This window comes from Heptranchias perlo, chromosome 16, assembly GCF_035084215.1.
Source record: "Heptranchias perlo isolate sHepPer1 chromosome 16, sHepPer1.hap1, whole genome shotgun sequence".
Taxonomy (NCBI): Eukaryota; Metazoa; Chordata; class Chondrichthyes; order Hexanchiformes; family Hexanchidae; genus Heptranchias; species Heptranchias perlo.
The window spans coordinates 22,906,323-22,926,632 of NC_090340.1; the positions used below are offsets into that span (position 1 = coordinate 22,906,323).

General features: G+C 44.9%; 1 protein-coding gene across 2 annotated transcripts in view; it reads left to right on the forward strand.

Annotated features, from left to right (window-relative positions):
- The window catches only part of slc9a5 (solute carrier family 9 member A5), a 253,177-nt gene that overhangs the window by 176,226 nt on the left and 56,641 nt on the right, over positions 1-20,310 (forward strand). For both annotated transcript variants that reach the window (XM_067997800.1, XM_067997801.1), the window contains exon 10: positions 4,578-4,707. In XM_067997800.1, the coding sequence (XP_067853901.1) occupies positions 4,578-4,707 (130 nt within the window). The remainder of the gene's footprint in view (positions 1-4,577; positions 4,708-20,310) is intronic.

The following is a 20,310-nucleotide window of genomic DNA, read 5'->3' on the forward strand; positions in this document are numbered from 1 at the left end:
GCAAATGGCCAAGAGAGAGCAGGAAGGGAGAATCAGGCAGTGCTGATGGTGACAGAACTTACGTCTCTGTTTTCGAATGATTGACCAGCGGCTAAATGCCGGTTTTAAGAGGTGAACTGTAAAGACAGAGAAAAGGAGCTCAAAAATATTTTGGTTATACCTGATTGATTAAATATTTGGTTATTTTTGGAACATAATTAGCAAACGTGAGGCTTCCAGCACAACAAATATTATTTTGCCTGGAGACTTGTTCATGCCTCTCTGAGTTGGTGCTGTTGTAAATATGTATGCTCCTGTCTGACCTATCTCTTTTTCTGGGTAATTCTTTCATATATTCCATATCACTCTTTATAGTTCCAATCCCTGTTGTTTGTTGTCCTGATTTTCTTGCATTGTTAAAATATTAAATAGTTTCAGAAATGCTCAAACTCATTAATGAGCAGGGAGACTGTTCCTAAATCCAGGCTGGTACTACGGGAGAGAGCAACTCCTCCACTACACCTCTATTTCTGTCTCTTACATAATCAGCTGATCTAATAAATAACTGTGTACAAAAGTGTGTCTAGTGTTGTGAAGGAAAGCATACGATTATTAGAAGATACTGTTCAACCCAGTTCAGTGTTTCAGTGACTCTGCAGTGGTTCACAGTCCAATGTATAAACTAACTCAGTGCAGCAGGTGGCGCTGTAACACCTTCCTGAACAGGCCCTGTTCATCCTGAAGGACAAGTTTGATTAAAGGCAAAATTGATTAAAATCTGGTGTAACGGGACGTTTTAGTCTTTGCATTATGTAAAATTATATTTTCTAATTGAAAATTTAGGTGAAGTGTAACTTCTTATGCCTTTGTGTTGTATTTGTATTACTAGCCTAATATTTTGCTGTATTTAATAGAACTTAATATTCCCAGTCACTAAATCAGTGAGAACCTGTAGATTTAAGTATTTCCACACTTTTATGAAATACAAAGCTACAAGGAGAAATATAAATTTCTGGTTTCTCCCGGTTGGTGTATGATTCCAGAAGTAAGAAATGTTAAAGAGAGAAGGAGATTTGTCCACAATCATTTTTCAATATTAATTTATGATTATGTATAAAATGTGGTTGATAACTGTACAATGTGTAAGTGGTTCAAATGATAGTCGATATAGTACTGGGACTTAGTGTGGAGACAGATTCAGCGTGAGGACCGTGTAACTTAATGTGCGATCTAAACAGGATCAGACATTTTCAATTGTCATAACATCTTTTGCCGATACTAAAAACTGTAACTATTTTAGACAGGAAAATCTCCCCTGCAAAATCATAAATTAATGTATGGATTTAGCTACACAACAAAATCATACCCCTGCCTCCCGCTTACAGACAAGTGCATTAGGATTGCCAATAACTGCTGTTGCAGTTCCACTACCTGTGTGATTATTACTGTATAGAAATTCATATTTAAACTCGAAGCTTCAGTAAGGTAAATCAGGCAGTTCATTCAGTTAGGTTTCTTCTTGTTTAGCTTTTTATACGACATGTAGTCTCTCCTGTGAATAAATGACATTTCACTCACATCTGGTATTGCGTTGTATATCTCACTACTCCCACACATCTGGTGTTGCATGCCTGTTGTATATCTCACTACTCCCACACATCTGGTGATGCACACCTGTTGTCTATCTCACAGCTCCTACATGTTTGCCCTGTGATCTGGATCAGCTGTCTGCATGCCATAGCAGAGGAGCTGAGATTCCAACAGGATGGAGCGAGGTTGGTGCTGATTTGTTCATTATGGTGCATACAGCTGCTGTATACATGCCAGCCAAGCACCACAGAAATGGTGTCTCCCCTGCTGAATATCAGTCAGGTACAACCTCTGAGATATCACTTCTAGTTTTAACATGCCCAGTTCCCGATCAATAGAGGGCAACATATAATCACTGTGGTGAAACATCAGAATCTTCTGCAGCTCATTTCCATTGTCTACAGCATGCTAGTAAATTAATTAATTTAATCAAATTGTCAATCGGCTGAACAATAATCTTTGTTAAATTCCACACTCCGAAAACACCAGATTTCAAAAGTGGCATCACACTAGTATTAAAGGGACCTCATGCCTGAATCTGAGATAAGTGAACGTCGGCCTAATAACTTGTGCTCTTACATCAGCCTAATAACTTGTGCTCTGAAAGCAGGCAGAGGGATATTAATCCTTTGCCCACGCACTTGACTCATGGCATGGACTTGCAGCCTGCCCAGATCTGCGTTCAGATCTCGCCTGCCTCCTCTGCTTGTTCGTCCTTGTGAACTCAGTGCTCCCTCCTCAAACTCATTAATCTCCTGCCACGGGGTGCTAGTAGTGTCTCTTCTACCTTCTTTCAGTCAGCTTGAACTGCTGCCTCTGCCCCAAGAAGAATTCTATTTTCTGCATCTCCCTCAGCAGGACCTCGAGGGCTTAGAATGATACAGCACTGAAGGAGGCCCATCGTGCCTATGCCGGCTCTTTGAAAGAACTATCCAATTAGTCCCACTCCCCCGCTCTTTCCCCATGGCGCTGCAAATCTTTCCTTTTCAAGTATTTATCCAATTCCCTTTTGAAAGTTACTATTGAATCTGCTTCCACCACCCTTTCAGCAGTGCATTCCAGATCATAACAACTCACTGCGTAAATACAATCTCTTCTCATCTCCCCTCGGGTTCTTTTGCCAATTATCTTAACTCTGTGTCCTCTGGTTACCGACTCTCCTGCCAGTGGAAACAGTTTCCCTCTCTCTACTCTATCAAAACCCTTCATAATTTTGAACACCTCTATTAAATCTCACCTTCTCGTAAAGGCAAATTGTTGTAGCAGCCTACCAGGAGCTCCCCAATTGATCATTCTTCATGTGGGAGTTACGGTGCGTGTCAGCAGACCTTTGAAGCAAGGAGGACATCAGAACCAAACCTAGCCCGAGCCTCTTTCAGATGAGACGTTAAACCAAGTCTGCCCTCTCAGGTGGGCATAAAAGACCGTATAACACTATTTTGAAGAAGACCAGGGGAGTTCTCTCTGGTGTCCTGGCCAATATTTATCCCTCAACCAACATCAGTAAAACAGATTCTCTGGCCATTATCACATTGCTCGTTTTTGGGACATTGCTGTGCACAAATTGTCTGCCGCAGTTCCTACATCACAACAGTAACTATACTTCAAAAAGTAATGTAAAGTGCTTTGGGACATCCTGAGATTGTGAATGGCGCAGTATAAATGCGAGTCTGTCTTTCTTTTCTTTCTTCATCATTGAATGGCTCCTCGCAGCCATTCTTCAACAAAGAAAATGGTGGTTACACCAGAGAGAAAAAAAAAGTGCCACCCCTTTAGTGAGCATCATCCCTTTAAATGCTACTGGGCTGGCCAGATTTTGACACTGGCAGCCAGTCATGCTTACGGGCCTGACTCCCTGTCGGCACTCTCCATGCGCATGATGGGTTGTTCAAAATTCGGCAAAGCCTGTCCCCTTCGCTGTTGCGGGTTTGCTTACACCACGGCTAATTGCAGCCCCTGTTTTTTCCAGGATCACAAAATCAGGACTTTAATGCCTCGAGTTTTATTTTATTTCACTCCATGGGCAATTTGTTCCAATCATCAAAATGGACTATGTGAATCTGAGCATAAGCAAATATACCTCAATAGGCGATGTCCAAGATGTGCGTTGAGTTTTAGTTGCGGTATTTAGAGATTTCCTCATAGCTAGATTGAAGATATATAAATACAAGTGAAAAAGAGACCATCTGTAGTGATGGACTCTGTAACTTTCCTGCAATTTTCTCCATTCTCCCCTCCACACACACTTGAGTGAGCAGCTGGGGGAGTGGGCGGTGTAGGCCACAAACACTCATTATGCCCCTCTGTAACCAGCCATTTGACCCTGTAAATAAAGTCCCCTTTTTATGGTACCTCCAAATTCATTCTTGATGCAAACTTGCGGATGAATCACAGTAAAAATTTACAGTGTAATTACCTTTTGATGTGAGCACAAATACCATGTTTGAAGATTGCTGCAGGAGATTGTCCTGCATCTCAAGTATGTATCTCAAGTGAATGCAGTTGGAGCAGAGATCCTTCTGATCTACAATTTAGTTAGAGCCTGTGAGGCAAATGTAACTTAAAAGGGGAAGGAAAGTCGAGGGCGAGCATTTTAATTCCAAGTATATCTGTATAAAATATATATATTCTGAACATACTTGTTCCATGGAAATGAAAAGTAGAATTTCCTGTTCCAATACCATCCTTCCCCCCAGCCCACTCCAATGACATCACTGACCAGGAGGAGCTGTTTCCATCTCCGATTGGCCTCATTCATTTGAATGTGGGTGTAAGGAGGGGGGGAAAAGGGGCAACTTCAGGCCAAATTGGGAGTCATGTGAAGTACAAGACAGACCCAGCCCGTACTGTGTTTTCCCAGGCTGGGGATGGTCTGTATCACACCCCCCCCCACCTCTTTCAGTCTCCATAATCCATAATCATGAAGCCATTAATAAGTAGGTATCACTCCAATTACTTGGTTCAATCTCTTTGTTTTAGATGACTGCTGCATTCATTTTTTTTTGCAGGTGGGAGCACTTTGACAAGAAGTACCTGAGCCAGTTACTGATGCGCAAGTCGGCCTATAGGATCAAGGATGATATTTGGGACGTGTACCACAAGCTCAATGTCCGTGATGCCATTAGCTTTGCTGATCAGGTACCGTTATCCACTGGATTTATTTACATTTTTATTTTGATGGCCCCAATAAAAGGCACATAAAATCTGTGCCGGGAATGGGTTGGCCGCTGGGGCAAAGCTAGCCCAGAGTACACTGAGCTGACTGCGGTATTGGTGCGGGAACAGGGCATTTGAATAAATAGCAAGTAAAGCAGTATAATGAGCAAAAGAAATCTAACTTGCAAGCCAAAAATGAAAAAGTAATGCCGGGATTTTCCTTGCCACAAACCGTAGCCCTCTGAGAATCGGAGGCAGTAGCTCATGTTCACCCCCAGTGAGGCTCTGCACTGCTATCAGTGACCTGAGAGTGTAAAATTGGGACTTAGGATCCAGCAGCCACGTTTGTAGTGAGCTTTCTCAGCAGAAAGTGGAACAAAAATGCGCCATTCTGCCACATAAGGTGAAATTACCAATTTCAAGATTGCAACTGACTTTGGAGGTTGTCCCGGACACGGGGAAAGGGGGGATTGAAATTCAACTTTGGTGGCACCACAAACAGATGGTAGCATCGGCCGCCGGTTATTCATCCTGCCTGATTTCCCTTTCCATTGACTTCAGGTGGGCGTCTGATCCTCCTCCGCCCCCCCCCCCCCCCCGCCAAAGTTGAATATCACCCCACGGTGTGAAGGCCAGATGGGTGGAATACCGTAGAGATCTCCCTGTCCCTCTGCTCCATTGCTCTAAGCAGGAGACTCAGGAGGTTTGCCGGTAACATGAAGGATTAGAGCCAGCCCAGTTGATCCAGGATCCTCCGAGGTGATCTTAAGATACAAAGATGGATGAGATCAATTGAAAAAGACAAGCTGTTGATTCGAACAGGGCTCGTCCCTGTTACTAACAGTTGGGTTGCTTTTATTCTTATTTTCTTAAAATCCATAAAACAATCAAAAACGCCTCATCCAGCCCAGTAACACAGGCATTTAGCACTAGGTATCCAGCCAGGCAGTTAAAGTCTATTTAACCACAGTTAAGGAGTGAGTTTTGTCAGTTCTTGACAGGGACACTAGAGGGAGACATTCACTACAGACGGAGGCCACTTCGCCCAGCGAGATTAAAATCAACAAGCCTTGCTCCCTCTGTGATTAAACGTGAGCCCTGTCATTGGTCAAACATTTCAAACTTAATGAGGATAAAGGTTCTGTCATGTAGTAATGAGCTGAGGGGTAATCAAATTTACTGAGGATTCATGAGCTGTTTTAGGCCCAAGAAGCTTTGTGCAATCAGAAACACTTCATTTGTTTTATTTGATACACAATATAGCAATGAACTAAGTAAAGAGACGAGTTCATGTATAAAAAAATGCAAAGGCGATTGTTGAGAAGTGAGGGTGTAATGAAGGGGAGTCGGAAAGTCTGCATAATGGAGTGTCATTAATGGCCCTAGAGGACTGTTCTTTCCACTGCCCTCCACTTGAAGGGGGTTGTGCAGGACTGAGTCAGTCCCAGGGAAAATTACCAACTAACTAGTGAAGAAAATGGATCATCATTGTTCTTGGAGGGAAAGAAGGAAATGCACTTGCAGACTAAAAGCTACTTGGATCAGAAACAATAAATGAACATTTCCTTGCAAGAGTGATCCAAAAGGAAAGGTTATTATGAGTGAGTGACCTGCATAAATCTGTTTGAAGTGGTCACATATGTGGGGTTCACTATTCCTGGCTGATGTCTCGGAGTTTGCTGAATTGGCTTCAGCCCAAGGGCTGTAATGATCTGCTGGATACATTTTGAAGCATCAGTCGCAGTGCCATCTATGAAATTTCTTGTGTTTATTATACACATTAAGCCTGTCATCTCCGTTAGGACTATTGAGCTGTCAGACCAATTGTCAGTTTTGTTCCTCATTGGTAAAGTCTTTATTTTTACCTCTTTCCTAATTGGTTATTTTCTACATTCGTTATTCACCAATCACATTCCACAAACTTTCTCTACAAAGGGGAGGAAGCGAGAACGTCTTGGGGAGGCAGAATGAACGATAGTGAATGTTACAAATTAAGATCTGTCGTAGACACGTTCTCGGTTCAGTCGCTCCCATGATCATCTTACTTTTGTGGGATTTGACTTGCGCTGCCCTATATCTCCTGTATGATGAGCATGACCTGGGGGTGCAACAATAGTAACGCTTGTGACCTGAACCAGATAGTCATGTCTTTTGCACGCATACTTGTTCAATCTCTCCAAGCAAGCATAATAAGACAAAACATGGTGAGACAAGGCCAGAAACAAACCATTAAAGCTGCTTTATATTGCAGTAAGGTGAACGTACAGAACAACTGTCATGCTGGTAACACTTAATTCAATTTGTACAACTTATTATTGCCCTTGTTATGATATATATCCTTTGACTCACCATAAACAAAACCATGGGAAATCTGCTAGTTACTGTAAGAATTGTGTGTGCTACAGAACTTTAGTTACAGTGTTAATAAAATCGCGACTAGGCACCGATTGTCATAGAGTTTGCTACTTCCCATTCAACATTTAACAATGTTTCTAATCCAAAGTACATCAAAATAATTTTACTTATTATCAGATCAGATTTGTGACTACTTACTACATTTACAGCACGCCACGCATTTGTGGAAAGAAATGCATTTACAATCGCAAGGGGGCAGCTATTTTTCAAGTTGCTTGCAAATTGTTTCTCTTGATCTCTTTCTCTCTGGGGGTGACATGAGCTCACTTTGTTTGAATGCCGTAACAATTGAGGGCCAAAGTCCATTATTATCACAGGTGTGTGTTGCTGCAGTATCCATAGTTTCCAGCATTCACTGCTTGTCCTGCTTGATTTAAAGGTAGATCTCGTATCTACCCTTAAATCAACACGCCTACAGTTTAAAGCCCTTCTGAGTTCATGCATAGAACTTTCTGGAGCCTTTGGATTATGGGCTGCTCCTCAAGCATTGTATGTCAGTAAAACAGCAATTTAAAAAGAGGTTACTTGTCCAGGCAGTGAGTGTGTAAACTCAAGTGAGCTGTGTTAGCCATGACAAGAATGGTTTATTATCGACAAACCTATGCTCTATAGGGTGTTCTGTATACACAGCAGGTTAGACTTTATTTTTCCAAATCTATACCTTCCCCCTCCCATATCTCACAATAGCAATCCCTCAGGATGGGGTAGGTTTCCACAGGTCTTGGCCATTCATCATGAGAGAGTATACGCTGTGAATTTGGGATCTAATCAAAGAGAAAGATTTGTAGTTATATTTCGCCTTTCACGACCTCAGGATGTCCCAAAGTGCAGCCACTGTTGTAATGTAGGAAAAGCGGCAGCCAATTTGCGCACAGCAAAGTCCCACAAACAACAATGTGATAATCTGTTTTTAGATGTTGGTTGAGGAATTAATATTGGCCAGGACACAGGGGAGAATTCCACTGATCTTCTGCGAAACAGTGCCGTGGAATTTTTTACGTCCAATTGAGAGGCCAGATGGGGCCTCGGTTTAACGTCTCGTCTGAGAAACGGCACCTCTGACAGTGCAGCACTCCCTCAGTACTGCACTGGAATGTTAGCCTGGATTATGTGCTCAGATCCCTAGACTGTGACTTGAACACACAACCTTCTCACTCAGAGGCGAGAGTGCTACCAACTGAGCCATGGCTGACACTGGGTAGGCATCACAGACAAGTCTGATTCAGTCCCGTCCAACGCCCACAACATGCACACTTTTCCAACTGGAGTCACTGGGCTCCTGCTGGAACTCTCCTCCCCAACCTGGGACACTGAGGGCAATTGTGGAGCTCCAAGCCGTGCCCCAGCTGAGATCAAACTAGCTCATTACAGACAAAGATGGTCCATAAGGCTCAGTTCCACACTTCTTGGTCTGTACACTGGAAGAGGACGAGGATAAGAGTAAGTTTCTGATGTGATGCTCGCCATGGCTGTGTGGTCAACTCGAATCATCTGTGAAGAGCGGCCACTTTGCGTGAGATACAGGGGTTTTCTGGTGCCTGCATGAGTCCATGCCATTAGAGGAAAGGAAAGAGAATTGGTAAAACAAATTATATATTTGCATCTGAGAGTTTAAATTAACATTTCACTAAAGATGTTGCTGATTGTGAGTGAACTTACCGATATGGGTATAATGAGAGGCCCCGGAATGACAGGTCAGTCTTTCTTTATGCAAAGGGACCCAAAATCGAGGGGTGGGGTGGGGAATGAGAAAAAAAACAAGAAGATGACAATGTAAACTCTAATTTTTTCGAAGTAAAACATACTGAAGTAAACATGAAACACGCCAGGAAGGGTCGTTTCTGGAATAGTAAACCATCCCTCTATTAGTTGTTTAAACAAAGTCCCAATAATGGCTTGTGTGATGCTTGAACCAGCAAGTGAAAATCACACGTGTTTTATAAATTAAACACAAGAGCGACTTGGCCATCTATTCAACAAATATTTATTTCCTTCAGCACTCTCTCACAAGGCTGTTGTGTTTGTGACCCTTTGTTGAGGCTTTGAAACCTTATCTCATGGGTTTCACTGTTTGAAAGCCAGCATGCCTGTGACACACAGATGACCTTTAATGCTCCACAGATGGTGATGTCATTTGAGTGAAGTAATCGGTTTCAATTCAATAATATCCAACAATATGCCTAACCTCAGAGTGCCTGATGATGCTGGGTAGAAAAGACTGAAAACTCCTGGACTGTTTCCCGGACCGACATCCCTCGCTGCGATTAGCACAAAACACACACCACAGTTTTAAAACAAATATATATTTTAAGAAAGATAAAAAGGTATAAGCTAGTAACTTTTTATCCCAAGATCAAACATAAGTATTTGGTATGCCTCTGTTTACAATCTCATATAATGGGTTTAGTAGCCTGAATATTCTCTGAATAATATTCCTGAAGCTCTGTACTATTTCAAGATTGGGAATTCAGCAACTCAGTTAAGCACTTGACGATTTATTAGGTAACTGTTTATAATCACTGACTTATAAACACTGACTGTTTATAATCACAGTCTAGCCTTATTACATTGGTGCTTTGATAATGCTGGTTTCTTCCTGCACTCTGTCAGTCAGAACCTCCATGTTACTCTGAACTGTTGAAAGCAACTGCATCCCAAAGAGCAACTTTTCCCCCATGTAAAACCTGCTAATCTGATTTGTATATCCTCCAAGTGAGGCAGATTATCAACAAGTTAATGTGACTGCAAAAAGCTGCATTTCACGGTACTCTGAATAAATATTAAGTAATTTGTTTTTCTTCAATTTTCACACTCTGCATGTTCCACTCAAACCAGGGATTTATGTTCCACTGCTGTGTGTCCACGATCATTGATTTATCATCTCCAAAAACTAACACCATCTGCATGAAAAAAAACGTTCTGCAAAATGTCTTTTGATTATGGTCCGGCAACACCTTGATTTTAAAATTCTCATCCATGTTTTCAAATCCCTCCATGGCCTCACCCCTCCCTGTCTTTGTAACCTCCTCCAGCCCTACAACCTTCCGAGATCTCTGCGCTCCTCCAACTCTGGCCTCCTGCGCTTCCCCTATTTTAATCGCTCCATCATTGATGGCCGTGCCTTCAACTTCCTGGGCCCTAAGCTGGAATTACCCCCCTAAACTTCTCCACCTGTCTCTCCTCCTTTACGACGCTGCTTAAAACCTACCTCTTTGACCAAACCTGTCCTAATATCTACTTATGTGACTCAATGTCAAATTTTGTTTGATAACGCTTCTGTGAAACGCCTTGGGACATTTTACTACGTTTAAGGCGCTATATAAATGCAAGTTGTTAGTGTTGTACTTGCAAACATACGATGCAAAGCCATAAATCATGGCACTTATGTATGGTGCCGTTGTGATACATGTGGTCTGCAACTCTTCCAGTTTAATTGTCCATCATAAAATAAAAAATTAATCTTGCCAAATAGTTTTTCTTGAAGGTGGATGCCCCTTTAAAAAAGATTTTTAATGTCTTACCCTCGCCAGGCACTGGTTTTCTTTTGAAGGGAAACTGTTCACCTGTCTGTATGTTTGAGTGACATGTTTCATTAGGTGTGAGTGTGCTGGATCACAGACCGTAAGATCTCAGCTGGTGGTCGCATTTCCATAGTGCTGACCATGCAGGTCAGGTGAGGCACCGAGCTCAGGTAAGGGATCAGCAGGATACCACCTTAGATCACTGTTCAGCACCCCCTTCCCAACCAGTCAATTGAATGGAATCTGTAGAGATAACTCTGAATCACCCATCCTCTCAGTCTTGGTTGTGTGCTCAAGGAGATCACAGAAAAGGTGCAGCTGATTTTTAGAAATGCTCCAGTTTCCCCCCCACAGTGTCTCAGGGAGTTTATCCATTGTGCAGGCTGAGTCGTGCTGACCGGGAATGGCCCTGGTTCAATCTCCCAGTCTGTGCTGAGTCAACTGATCCCAGTGGGGACATTACAATCGGCCTCAGCACCCTGGGTTAGGAAGTAGAAAAATCAGCCGGGTCTCCAGCTCTCGGTTACTATCCAGTGATCCCTGGGGAGCGAGATAAGATTAGGCAGAATAGTGATGCTCTCCCATGTGTTCCAATACACTGCTGACATTCACTGTCAAGGCTCACACATGGATAATGTGGGGGTGAGATACCGGAAAACAATCATTGCTTATTTTCCCTCCTCCCCAGGACAAGAAGAAAACAAAAATACTTCACCAGATTTCACTTATATTGGTAAATCCCCTCCCCCACTGATACTGAGGTTTGATTCCATGGACACCTTTTACCCTCTGATACGTTGCTCAAGTGACCAAACCATTCTTCACGTGCGATGTTTTGACAGTGAGTAGAAGGGTTTAATACTGCGGGTGGTATTATAGCCAAACTTAAACCTGAACGCATCCAAGATCGCTGGATAATGATCAGGAGAAGAAACCCTCATCGATTTGACTCCCCCTCCCACCCCAAGAAAGAGGCACCCAGGCTAATTGTGGTGCGGCTACAGCAAGTCGCCAAGGCTTCTTCGACAGCAACTCCCAAACCTGCAACCTCCACCACCTAAAAGGACAAGGACAGCAGATGCATGGGAACACCATCATCTCCAGGTCACACACCATTCTGACTTCACCACACGGACTACAGTGGTACAAGAAGGTGGCTCACCACCACGTTCTCAAGGGCAACTAGGCATGGGCAATAAATGCTGGCCTTGCTAGCAATGCCCACATCCCCAGAATGAATTTTTAAAAAACCTTCAGCCCAGCTGAGATTAGCTAACTCTGGACAGACTGGAGATCGTGGGCATAATTTTAGCCTGGAACCGGGAAAGGGGTGGGGTGGTTGAATTGCAGATGGGAAACCTGGAAGTCCTGGTTTCCCGGACGTCCGTACAAATTTGACGTAAGGATATCATTTTTTTTGACGGTTTCCCGCCCGGCAGCCCGGCCTGATTGACAGGCTGGTCTCAGTCGGATGGCGGAAGAGGAAGGAAGAGGTAAGGGTTCAGGTAAGTGTTAAATTGGATGGACGGGGTAGCAAGGTGGTGTCAGTCTTCGGAGGGCGACGGGGAGTGTCAGTCATCGGGGGTCGGAGTTCGTTGGGGGGTTGTGATCGTTGTGGGGAGGGGGCGATTGTTGGGGTGGTCACTGCAGGCAGGCTTGTTGGGCCTGGGGGAAGCACTCCTGCTCCTCCGGGCCCACAAGCAGTGCTATAAAGGCACTTACCTGCAGTTTCAGGTCTTCTGGCCTCCTTTCACACATTGTGAAGGAGAAGGCCCAGGAATCCCGGCCCCCAGAGGCTAAAATCACAAAACCTGAAAAAATGGAGGTCCACAGCTTCCTTAAAAGGTTTTAATGACCAACACGCCTCCTGAGAGTGGGTTGGTGGCCCGCCCCCACGTAAACCGAAAATGGGTGGATTGGGGGCGGGTTTTAGATTGTTGCAATTTTTAATGCCCCCCTGCCCACAAACCACCCGTTTTTCCACGCTAAAATCATGCCCCATGTCTCAGAACTCACTAGTCCTCATGACTCAACTACTCACTGACTTAATCAGTGGCATCATTAAGAATGTTAACTGATTTTACATAAATTAAATAATGATTTTCTGAAACGGTTGGGGAGGATCCAGCTGTCATCACCAGCTGCAGTATGATAAACTGTACATTCTCCGAAATGTGTTGCTGCACATGGAATAATGGTTTAGTGAAACCTCTCCCAAGTTTTCATCAACTAATCTAAGGGATTGTCTGTACCAAGTAATTGCCTGAGGGAAATTCTTCGAGAAGATTTAAATGGATGCATAAAGTTCGATGTGTCTTCTGCGTGTTGATGTACTTGAGAATTAAATTGCTATCCCTCCCTTCGATCTTAATCCCACATTCCTCACTGTGTTAAAACCTTTCAGTGAACTAGGACTAATGTTGGAAGGATCATATCCAGCACTTCAGTATGTACACTATCATACCACAGGCCACTATTCATAAAAGATTCTAGCAGTTGGGAAAAAAATAGTAAAGATAAATAAGATTAGAAAAGCAAAGTTAAAAATACAGCTATGACCGAGAAGAATGGGGAGAGTAGTTGGGGGAAGACAGACTGAGTAGAATGAAAGTGTGCAAAAAAAAATTATTTTTCTTTAAAATTGTATTTAAATGTTAGAGATAAAGGGTTAATATTACAATAATTGACTTCTGACACCTGCATGGCTTTATTACTGTAACATTAGTGATTCAGTGATTATAGTGCACAAGTTGAATATTTATAAGCCCTCTTGACCCAGGGTGACTGGTTTTCCCTTGGCCCACCTGCAATCTAAGGATTAATGGCCTTCACTGGTAACTTTTTCCATATGTCTATTAGCCTTTGTATGAAATAGCTCTGCCTGAATTCCCTACTCACGTATAATTGTCCGACAGGAGGAGTGATTGAGGTCGGACGGGTTGGACAGTGTCCATTTCTTTCCCTCTCTGCTTCACCCCACCAGATGAAGCATGTTAGTTCCCCTGCAGTGATGAATATAGTAGTCATGACAAGAACTAACAAACCTCTGCTAACTCAGCTTGGGCAAGTTTGAGTGCCATGTAACACTACAAATGTAATTCACAACCTTCTGATTTGGGGGTCAATATTTAACTCCAAAAACATCTAGGCCACCTATAACCGAGTCGAAACATAACTTAATCTGAAATATTAACATATACAAGCACAAAAGTTGGGTTTGTGTAAACCACCTGGCTGGTTTGAGTCATATCCCACAGGTTATAAGCCATTACTCATCAGGCCACACATGCCTCATGAAGCAATTTGCACATCTACCAGAGTCTGTCAACCATATGCTTGATGAGCTTTTGATGAGAATTTTTCAGTTGCTCACAGTGGAGAAAATCCCTGCTGGGGAAAAGCTGGCAGGAGTCTGGCTCATCTTCACCCAGATTCAGGCAGCAATTGTCTCCTCGTTTGGCGAGCCAAGAAACATTAGAATTCTGGGAGATTTTGCTGCTCTGATCTTTGACTTGAAGCCATAGCAGAGGTGGAAAAGACGATATGGATGTGGTCATAAACTTAACCACAGTTATGTCATTTTAAATATTTTTAAAGAAGGCAACATGGACAAAGGAGCAAAATACAGAAACAACATCGGGTACATCAGTTTTATCACCTGAAGTATATACATAGCATTGTTTGTGCCACTGGTACACTAACATTGTGTGATCCAGTCCTGTTAATTCACCACGTAAGTATACTGTAGATTGATGTCACATGTTATGTATGATCTTATTGAACAAGAAAAGAATCAACAAATTCTAGATAAACTATCTTCAACCTGCATCATCTTTATAATTGTACTGAAATCCCTGGGTGAGTACAAACAATGTAAACACGATGCTAGTAGTACATATCGTGAGCTCATTGAGTATGAGGTAGAAAAATCTACCTCACTGGTGAAAAATGCAAGAGGTTACATGGCAACCATCAGTATGAGGGCTAGGCCAATACAGATGTGGATTGCATCTCAAGGTAGGACTAAAAGAGACTTCTATTCTGTCTGGGAGACAGGATGTACCCAATAAGTCTCAGCTTATGCCTAATCTACAGCTATAAATCTGTCAATGTTGGGAAATCTGCCAGTTAAGTAGTGGTTTGGATTGGGGTAGGTGATGGAAAGTCTTGCTGGACAAGGAGGTTTCAGTAAGGGGCAAGGTACAATCACAGTTTCAATCACAGTCAGGATGTCAGTGCAATCACCCACAATTAGGGGATGGCAAAGGCCTTGCTCATGAATGAACAGACATTCTGGAAGGAAATGCAGAGAGAGACAGTAATTGATCTGCTGGCAGAGTCCAAGGGGGTAGTGTGGGCGGGATAAGCAGGATGGGAAGGAGGTTGGCACGATTAGCTCTCAGTAGCTCGCTAGGCGGGAAGGTCAGCGAGAAAGAGGGGGATGGCGCAGTTGGGGTTGCTGCTTGTAAGGAGGCAGCGAAGGGTGTCTCGATGGACCCTTTGGAAAATGCTGAGAGAAGCACAGAGGGAAGTGTGGGCTTATCCAGTGGAGATTCAATTTCAGAACAGAGACAAGAGAGTAGATAGGCAAAGGAGTAGTGATCGGTTGGGGTAGGGATTGGGGGGTGGGTGGAGTGAAGTACCCAAGAGGGCAGACAGGGAAGGTGGCATGAGTGGGTGACAGGAAAAAGAGGGGCCGAGAGAATAAAAAAGGAACAGAAGTAATGGGTTCGGGTCCGGAAGGGCAGCAAATGGCTCGCAGACATCTTCCATAGAGAGACAGTGCACATTTAAATTAAACCTAATCGAACTTGATAAAGGGCCTTCTGGAAATCATGAGCATGATTTTAGCCCAGAGGCAGGGTTTCCTGTCCTGGACCTTCTTACAATTTTGACGGAAGGACGTTGTTTTTTTCTTTTTTGCCGCTTTCCCGCCCGACAGGCCAGACAGTTTCCTAGAAGTAAAGGGAATTAGGGGTTATGGGGAGCGGGCAGGAAATTGGACATGAAGCTGAGTTCGGATCGGTCAATGCCCTGTGGGTGGCGGAGAGGGCCCAGGGGCTATGTGGCCGGGTCCTGCTCCGACTTCTTGTGTTCTTTAGATTTGTGGTTGGGATCAGATCAGCCATGATCTTATTGAATGGCGGAGCAGGCTCGAGGGGCCGATTGGCCTACTCCTGCTCCAATTTCTTATGTTCTTATGTTCTTATGTTCTTATTCACAAGCTGGCTCTCAATCGGACGGGAGAAGAGCCAGGAAGAGGATGTATTCAGGTTAGTGTTAGATGGGCGGGAGGGGGGTGGGGGTCAGGGATCACGGGGGGGGGGCTGTCAGTCATCCCGGGTCGAGATCATGGGGGTGGGGGTCTGAGATCGTTGGGGTGGGGGACATCGGAGATCATGGGGAGCGGACGACGGAGATCGTGGGGTGGGGGGTGTTGGAGAATGTAGGGGTGGTCGCTGCAGTTAGGCTTGTTGGGCCTGGGGGAAGCACTCCTGCTCCTCTGGGCCCACAAGCAGTGCAATTAAGGCACTTACCTGCAATTTCAGGCCTTCTCGCCTCCTCTCACGTGGCCTGAAGGAGAAGGCCCGGGAATCCTGGCCCTCAGAGGCTAAAATCAAAAAAAGCTTTGAAAATGGGGGCCCGAAGCCTCCTTAAAAGCTTTCACTGACCGAGCCGCCTCCTAAGAGTGAGTTGGTTGCATCCCGCCCCCATGAAAACTGAAAATGGGCGGGTTGGGGACGTGTTTTAGATTTTTGCAATTGTTACTATCCCCCACCCCCAACCCACCGGTTTTTCCAGTCTAAAATTATGCCCCATGTCTGTAAATATTCAGTTACCAACAACAAGAGATACAGTACACTTTTAAATTAAACCTAATCAAACTTGATAAAGGGCCTTCTGGAAATCATGGGCTCGATTTTCCAGTGAAGTAGCGGGGGCGGGGGGGGCTACAACAATCGGGGAAATCCCGAGTGGGTTCGGAACCTGGCTCCAACGCACAGACTTCCGGGTTCCCCGCTGACACGCCTGGGTGCGTGCGGGGCTCCCGAATGTGGAAGTCCCACCGGCAATTAAAGCCAGTGGGATGACAGTTAAGACAGTTAGATACTTGAAGAACTTAATTTTTTGCACATTGAGATGGGTCCGATTTTCCAACATCCTCAGCATGTTTCCTGTGCTGTGGGAAACATTCCATGTTCTAACAGTCGTGTTTCAGCCAGCAGCCAGTTGGACATTCAAATGCTTGTTTGACAGATGGGGATAAAAGGTGAGTTATTGCAGCAGGACACTCTGTTCTTTCAGGCAAAGTTTTGGCTGCGAGATCTTTGTGTTTTTACTGAAAATTCTTACTTTCCACTCACAATTCTTCTGTTTGCACATATTTAACTACTTCTCGGACCCCCTCAGGATGGGAGGGGGCGCCATGGCTGCATTCACCACTACATCCGAGGACGAGTAACATCACCAGCCTCGCCACCCATCTCTGCACAAAACAGTCCTGCAACTACACATACACCCACTGTAAAGTGACCCAATGGGTGGCATCAAGTGTCGCCGTTCATGGTGAAGCTCATGAAAGGGCCCTATTACAAAAGCCAGTCAAGAATGGGCAAGATGTAACAGTAGTGGTGAGAATGATAACACTTAATGTGACTTTAACAAAAAACAAATATTAATGAAAAACATGACAGTCTGTCAGACACCCTTGTGCATACCTTTCGTGATCACAAAACCTTTGCCTTTCTCTTCGGACTACTTCTACATGGTGCATCCCCTGTGGCTGCAGCAGAGGTGGTGGCAGGTTGCTCATGTTCATGCCCTGACTGCTTAGATGCTTTCGGCCTATGCCCTCTGGGTTTTGGAGCCCGTGAGGGCCCCTCCAAAGACTGCTCCACCTGCACTTGTGCAGGGGCTGACTCAGCCACCTGGAGAGGAGGCAGCATTGCAGGTACTGGTTGAGAGAGGGGCAATGGGTGAGTCGTGGGAGCACTTTGAGTGGCGTCCCCACTTCCATGTCACCTTTCGCCATCATCCCTCTCCTGGTCCAGGCCCACATCACTCCTACCACCCTGCTGGACAACAGTTTGGTGGACATCTGTGATGCGTTGGAAGGCCACTCCTAAAGTAACTGTCAGCCTGTTTAAGGCGGCAGAGTGTTGTTTACCCTGAGTCCAAACGACCTTTGTTAGGACCTGAATGGACTCATTGGTGAGCCATGCTTGAAGCTCAATGGAGGCTAGCCTTCTCTCCATCGCAGACATTCCCACACTTACCTACGATACTATCTCAGACACTTGCTCATGTCCCTGTGACACTATCTCAGAGATTCCCTCCCGTACCTGTGCCACCATTCCACTAATGCAGCAGTTGGACTCCTCCATCCTCTGCACTATTGTGGAGAGTTCGCATGGCACCATGGTACCTCGTAAATGTGCTGCTGTCCCTTGATCATTCTCCTTTTAAAGGTTGTTCCCCAGGGTTCAGCATCTGCATCCAGCTGAGCAGAGCCTGGAGAGGAGTGCTCCCACCGACGCGGACTCTCCACAGCTGCCCCTGCCACCATTGCTCACTTGTGTGTGGTGACTCACCAGGTGCCAACCCAACTAACTGACTACTAGGACCCACCGAGATGTGAGTATCTGCGCTGGTGGATGGCTCGCTATGATGTGACGGTGCACCCTCAGAGGCCTGGAGGAATTGCCCTCTGCCGTCACTGCGGTCGTTGAATGGCCTGTAAGAGAACAGAAGGCAGTATTAAGCATCATCACAGATGTGTCATGTTGTGATGAGCATACTGAGATTTCCAACATGCCAAGCATTGTTAACATCAATTCATGTGTGTGATGAATGTTAAAGTTGTATCACCAGACGTTTGTGGGGTGCCAGTCTCGCCGCCCCTGACGGACAGGCACTCGATGGTGTGACTGATCTCCAGCGTCTCCTGCTCCGCGTCTGTGAGGACCACTGCTTGTTGTGGCCCCCCTCCAGTCCTCGCCCTCCCGCGTGCATTTTGCGCTCTCGTGTCTAGTAGGGGAGAAAGTACAGAAGTGTGAATGAGTGATGGTGAAGTGCCAATCGTTGAATGCATTGGTTTGGGTGAAGCTGACTGTGAAAGAGTTGCATCAGAGGGTGAGTATGAGACAGAGCCACCACATAGGATGAGGATTGGGGTGAGTGGTAGTGGTGGGGTCACAAATGGGGAGGTGAGGAAGTGCAGGTAAGTTGAGGATGAGCCTTAAGTGGGTGTGAGGAGTGATATGATGGAGTAGTCTTGGCATTACAGAATGAGTTTGCGGTGGGGGGCGGTGATGTGGAACACGGAACGTAGGAGAATCAGTAAGTGAACTCACTTTTGTTGACCTAGTTAAGTCACTGGATCCAGGTGCGGGATATGTTGCTGCTGCTGGTGGCCTCGTCTGCCACCTCGAGCCAGGCCTTCTTGGTGGCAAAGGCAGGGCACTTCCTTCCGTCCGCAGGGTAAACATAGAAACAGAGAAAATAGGAGCAAGAATAGACCATTCAGCCCTTCGGGCCTGCTCCACCATTCAAAATGATCATGGCTGATTGTCTAACTCAGTACCCTGTTCCTGCTTTTTCCCCATATCCCTTGATCCTTTTAGCATTAAGAAATATATTTATCTCCTTCTTGAATACATCTAATGACTTTGCCTCCACTGCCTTCTGTGGTAGAGAATTCCACAGGTTCACCACCCTCTGAGTGAAGAAATTTCTCCTCATCTCGGTTCTAAATTGCATACCCCGTACCCTGAGACTGTGACCCCTGGTTCTGGACTCCGCAGCCATCGGGAACATCCTCCCTGCATCTAGTCTGTCTAGTCCTGTTAGAATTTTATATGTTTCGATGAGATCACCTCTCATTCTTCTAAACTCTAGTGAATATAGGCCTAGTCGACCCAATCTCTCCTCATACTTCAGTCCTGCCATCCCAGGAACCAGTCTGGTAAACCTTTGTTGCACTCCCTCCATGGCAAGGACTCCCTCAGATAAGGAGACCAAAACTGCACACAATACTCCAGATGTGGTCTCACCAAGGCCCTGTATAACTGCAGTAAGACATCCCTGTTCCTGTACTCAAATCCTCTTGCAATGAACGCCAACATACCATTCGCCTTCCTAACTGCTTTCAGCGACTGGTGTACAAGGTCTCGTTGCACCTCCCCTTTTCCCAATCTGTCACCATTCAGATAATAATCTGTCTTTCTGTTTTTACAACCAAAGTGGATAACCTCACATTTATCCACGTTATACTGCATCTGCCCTGTTCTTGCCCACTCACCCAACTTGTCTAAATCACATTGGAGCCTCTTTGCATCCTCCTCACAGCTCACATTCTACCCCAGCTTTGTGTTGTCTGTAAACATGGAAATGTTACATTCCGTTCCCTCATCCAAATCATTGATATATATTGTGAATAGCTGGGGCCCAAGCACTGATCCCTGCGGTACCCCACTAGTCACTGCCTGCCACCCGGAAAAAGTCCCGTTTATTCCTACTCTCTATTTCCTGTCTGTCAACCAGTTCTCAATCCAAGCCAGTATATTCCCCCCAATCCCATGTGCTTTAATTTTGCACACTAACCTCTTGTGTGGGACCTTATCAAAAGCCTTCTGAAAATCCAAATACA